At 33.6% G+C, this 5,460-nt stretch overlaps 1 protein-coding gene across 1 annotated transcript; it reads left to right on the top strand.

Annotated features, from left to right (window-relative positions):
- The first annotated feature begins 1,318 nt into the window (after positions 1 to 1,318).
- On the top strand, positions 1,319 to 5,216 carry LOC120255817 (aldehyde dehydrogenase family 3 member H1-like). Its single transcript, XM_039263587.1, has 10 exons — positions 1,319 to 1,615; positions 2,390 to 2,458; positions 2,567 to 2,663; positions 3,143 to 3,349; positions 3,463 to 3,578; positions 3,676 to 3,780; positions 3,852 to 4,024; positions 4,117 to 4,207; positions 4,302 to 4,451; positions 4,834 to 5,216. Exons 1-10 carry the CDS (start codon positions 1,403 to 1,405, stop codon positions 5,074 to 5,076), a joined length of 1,464 nt encoding a protein of 487 aa, XP_039119521.1. The 5' UTR covers positions 1,319 to 1,402; the 3' UTR covers positions 5,077 to 5,216.
- Positions 5,217 to 5,460: the final 244 nt, after the last annotated feature.

Below are 5,460 nucleotides of genomic sequence, written 5' to 3'. Positions count from 1 at the left end.
GCTGATGGACTTTTGTTCTCTTTCTTCTTTTGTATTCCCATGAATTTAAGAGCAACTATTTGTTATCTTTTACCACCTCTGTAATAAAAGAATTGGTATTTTATTTTCAACTAATTTAATTCAAGATTTCAAATCCATATTAAATAAAAAAATATATATATTGCTATCCCTTTCCCAAGGAGACCTCTTCCAAAATTAAATATCTTCTTTGGAAATTAGCTACACATGAGGTTTCTTACACATATTTTGTTTCTAGACAAAATAATATGTGGCTTTCAACTCTTCATTAAACATTGTGGAAAACAACAAATTCCAACCATCCAAGAAAAAAAAAAAAAGAATAGACAATAATATGTTCCCCCAACATTTCAAAACCTTGACAAAGTGATGAAAGCATTCCCATTTGCTAATGTTGTGTTTATTCTTCAATTAGAATTATTTTAATTAATTTCATCAAATATATCTAAATAAATTAAAAAAAACGGAAATTGACTTATAGGATTATAATTTTTTTCATATATAAAAAAATTTAAAAAAATGAATTATTTTATATTTAACATATAACCATAACCACCCAACCCCGTGAAATCTTTAACTTTTGAAAAAAAAAAAGCTTGATTTGTTCATTATTTAAACATTAATATTAACACAAAATTTGAATTCATCAAAGAACGCATGAATATCTCCATCAACAGATAAATCTGGGCAATGAAAATCCTAAACCCTAATATTGACTTTTTTTCCAATCTTAAATTATCTACTTTAATTTTTCAGAATAAATTATCCTAATTTTTTTTGAGAAAGGCGACAAACACCGGACTCAGCAGACGAACACGTGGGCGGGCCACCACCGAACCGCGCCTCACTTTCAGCGAGATGTGATCAAACTCGGAGAGCCCGCACTCGACACTCGGACTGACACCCCACGCAGGGACCCGATGTCAATAGACCAAATGGTCGTTGGCATTATCCTAATTCTTTTAGTAATAAGAATAAATATTTATCTCAAAATAAAACAAGGAAAAAAAAAACTATCCAATTTTATTCCAAACTTATCCCACCCAAGTCCTAATCCAAGCAAAAAACGAATTCAAGTTTTTCAAAAATTTAAAATAAGCAAGTAAATATAAAGAATTATTATGAATTTTTTATAAAAAAAAAATCTTGCATATACACCCCTTCGGATTTTCACAAGGGTGAAAAACAAAATTTCCTTTTTCAATTATGAAAATATTCAGGGATGTAAACGAAAAAATGCTACTAAATTAGAGTTTGAAATCCGCGGGTTCCATGACTATATAAACGAAGTCCTCTTTTCCGATCAACCAAAGAAGAAAAAATCTTATCTTTTTCCTCGTTTTCTCTCTTTTGTGCTTGTTTCCGCTTGTCTTGGGCCGAGGTCATGGCGGAGGATGTTGGATTTGACTCTCAGGTGGCGGCGAAGATGGTAGAGGAGTTGAGGAGCGGCTTCAGAAAGGGAAGGACGGCGGAGTATGAGTGGAGAGTGACCCAGTTGAAGGGTCTTGTCAGGATGATTGATGAGAGAGAGACTGAGATCGTTGATGCTCTTGATAAAGACCTTAAGAAACCCAAGATGGAGTCCTTTCTCCATGAGGTTTGTCTCTGTTTCTATTTTTTTTCTCTCTCGGGATTGGTTTTCTCATTGTCAAGATTGGGTTTTTTTTTTTTAATTTGATGAATTTGATTGCTTTGCTCTGCTTTTGATTTGGGAATTTGGTTAGTGAAGTATTGGATTTTTATCTGGGAAAAGTGAGAGATTTGTTAGTTGTATTGTTAGGTATGTTGGATTATTGGGAAAGGTTCTGTTTTCTGTAGGGAAGCAGAGGAAATTTGGGTAAAATTTCCAAATTTCAATCTTTTTATAGGGATTTTTTTAAAAAAATTTATATTTATATGGTTTGCAATCCAAAATTGAATTTTGGGGGAGAAAAGGTAGCAAATGAAAGTAGGTCTTGTTTGCTTTATGGGTTGGAGAGAAAATACTATAGTTAAGCAGCAATTTCAAAGGGAGTTAGAGTTCTCTTATTACTTAGGATACTTTTTTTTTAATCTTTATTTGGTATCATCTAGTGCATTCATATCAGTGGACATTGCATGCATATACTGTTAAAATTTGGTTCCTTGCATCGTTTATGATATACCTATTTCAGTGATTTTATCATGAATACTTTCTTCTTGTGTTGTGTTTGTAGTTATATCTCACCAATATGTATATCTACTTCAGTGAGAGAGTTATAGAATCATATATGACTCAATAATCTATTTGGTTTTTAAGCTTAATTTTTTGTAAATTGAAGCCTTTTGGCAATTTTGTTACTGCTTATTTGTCCCCTTTCTTTAATAGTACTGTGAATTGTTCATGGTGCAGATTTCATTGGTGAGATCATCGTGTTTGATGGCTCTTAAAAAATTGAAACAGTGGATGAAGCCTGAGAAGGTACCTTAAAATTAATCTTGTAGTTTTAAAGATCATGAGGATTGTTATTCTTGTGGTTTTCTTTAGGCGAGAACATCTTTTGCCACAAGTTAATTGATATTTGTGCAGGTTCCGTCACTGCTTGCTGCACATCCGTCATCATCATATATTGTATCTGAGCCGCTCGGCATTGTGCTTGTGATTTCTGCGTGGAACTACCCTTTCTGTAAGTGACAATAACACAGTTTTGTGTTATACAGCAATCACTATTAACATCATTTATTTTGATGGTTACAAGGAAATAAGAAAGCACAAACATACATAAAGTTGTCAAGCATATATCTTTTAACAATTTAGTAGGGAAAGCATTTGCATGTGCTGGTTTCTTCCTGTCATATCATTAAGCCGACTTTGAGTATAATGTTAGTTTGCATCCATTTTGGTTTCAATTGACTTCCTGATAAAATTTCAAATTTCTAGTTTAATGGAATCTCTCTTTTTTCTACATATTCCAGATTTTGCCATTTTTTTGAAAACACATTAATTATGGCATGGAAGAATTTTTTTAATTTTCTTTTCACATCTTCCTGAGTTGCATCACCTATATTTCTAATTATTCTTGTCTAGATGGTTTCACTGCTAAAATAGAATATATATATATATATAAACTCGAAGAGAGTATTCACTGTATAAATTTATCTGCAGTGCTATCTCTTGAGCCTGTTGTTGGAGCTATTGCAGCGGGTAATGCTGTTGTCTTAAAGCCATCAGAAATTGCACCAGCAGTATCATCACTGTTTGCAAACATTTTGCCCAAATATGTGGATAACTCTTCTATAAAAGTTGTTGAGGGTGGTGTTGCTGAAACTACTGCTCTATTGGAGCAGAAATGGGACAAAATACTTTATACTGGTAACACTATCCATCCATTCTACTTCATTAATCATACATTTAAATAACCTGGATGCTTTTGGATTGAAACTACTTCTCGGCAAGATAACAGTGTGAACTATGATATTCCGCAGGTAATTCGAGAGTAGGTCGCATTGTGATGACTGCTGCCGCAAAGCACCTAACACCTGTTGTCTTGGAACTCGGAGGAAAGTCACCTGTAGTTGTTGATTCGAACAGTGATTTAAAGGTAAAATGTGCATTTTAGGGAATAATTATTCTGAGTTAATCTAGCTTTGACTAATTTGCTCATACAGTTGACGTAGGATTTCTTTTCCTTTGTGAAGGTTGCGGCAAACAGAATTGCTGTTGGGAAGTGGGGTTGCAATAATGGGCAAGCTTGTATTGCTCCAGATTATATAATTACGACAAAATCATCTGCTCCACTTTTGGTAGGAATGTCATACTTAAGTTAATGAGTTATTCGATTTCTAGATTAAAATGTGTTGAATGTTCTTTCCAGGTAGATGCATTTAAATTTTCTTTGGAGAAATTCTATGGGAAAGATCCACAAGAATCGAAAGATTTATCTCGCATTGTGAACTCCAACCATTTTGCGCGCTTGACAAGGCTCTTGGATGATGATAAAGTTTCCGACAAGGTTGTTCATGGAGGACAGCGTGACGAAAAGCAGCTGTAAGTGACCAAATTCATATTTCTCTAGCATCACTTTAATTGGCAAGACTATGCAGAGTAACATTTAAAACACTGTTTCCATGTCTTAATAGATTCATAGCACCAACACTTTTGCTCGACATCCCGTTAGATTCATTGGTAATGAATGAAGAAATATTCGGTCCTCTGCTTCCGATCATCACGGTAGGAAAACATAATACCTTTTCTGTTACTGTTCTATGCCTTGAATTATCCGAGATAGAAATCTTGAAGATTATATCTGTATTGGTTTACATAGGTCGAAAAGATAGAAGAGAGTTTGGATATAATAAATGATAGAGCAAAGCCTCTTTCTGCTTATCTCTTCACCAAAGACAAGAAGCTCGAAGAGAACTTCATAAAGAACATATCAGCTGGGGGAATTCTTGTCAATGACACAACTTTACAGGTGATCATCTTTATAGTTTATACGAATGTCTTGCGATTGCATTGAAACCTTGCTTTATAGGAGAAAAATTTTAATTTTGGCATGAAAAATTATACAATACCGATCCTCGCATTTTTGATACATGTATTTTCTTCATTCAATTCATTAAATAACCAACAAGGTACATATCAAACACACCTTATTTCAATTAATTGAAATTTCGATTCATTCATGATACATTCTATACATTTCAATTGTATCAAAAAATTATACCTCATCGATACATTTTCTTGCATTACTGATACTTATTCTGTTCATTCAACTACGGACATTTCAATTAACCATAAACTTGCTTTGAGATTTATTTGTGATACATTCTATACATTGTGATACATATTTACAGGTTGCAAGTCCTCACCTCCCATTCGGCGGTGTAGGAGAGAGTGGAATGGGAGCGTATCATGGCAAGTTCTCATTTGATACATTTAGTCACAAGAAGGCAGTTATGTCTCGTGGTTTTGGAGGTGACTTGCCGGCGAGGTACCCGCCATATACTCCACAGAAACAGAAGCTTTTAAGAGGTTTACTGAGTGGTAGCATCCTAGCTTTAATTTCTGCTATCATTGGATGGCCTAGGATTGAATGAGTGTTTTCTTTGAATGATGTGAATAATGTTTGGTAATTGGTAACTTAAGGAATTCTAGTGTTTGGAGATTATTACATTGTTAAATTCTATTTGTTTCTTATTGCAAAGGAATTTATATATGTGGGGTCCTTTTGTTGTTATCTGGTCTTTAATTAGGATTGACCGGTTAAAAATCATGGATCACAAATCAAATTTTAATTATTTTCATATTCCAGATGATTGCAGGTTCATGACTTTTATTAGGGGCAAGTCCCTAATATTAATTACCCTAGACAGTGTCGTGGAAATCTCTAATTAAGAAATAAATGTGAATAAAAAATGACTGAGCAAACATAAAATTAATTTTTTTTATTGATTTCAAAGAGCATATGAATACATAACCAT

This window comes from Dioscorea cayenensis, unplaced genomic scaffold (genome assembly GCF_009730915.1).
Source record: "Dioscorea cayenensis subsp. rotundata cultivar TDr96_F1 unplaced genomic scaffold, TDr96_F1_v2_PseudoChromosome.rev07_lg8_w22 25.fasta BLBR01001205.1, whole genome shotgun sequence".
Taxonomy (NCBI): Eukaryota; Viridiplantae; Streptophyta; class Magnoliopsida; order Dioscoreales; family Dioscoreaceae; genus Dioscorea; species Dioscorea cayenensis.
This window is presented reverse-complemented; position numbering and strand designations above follow the sequence as displayed.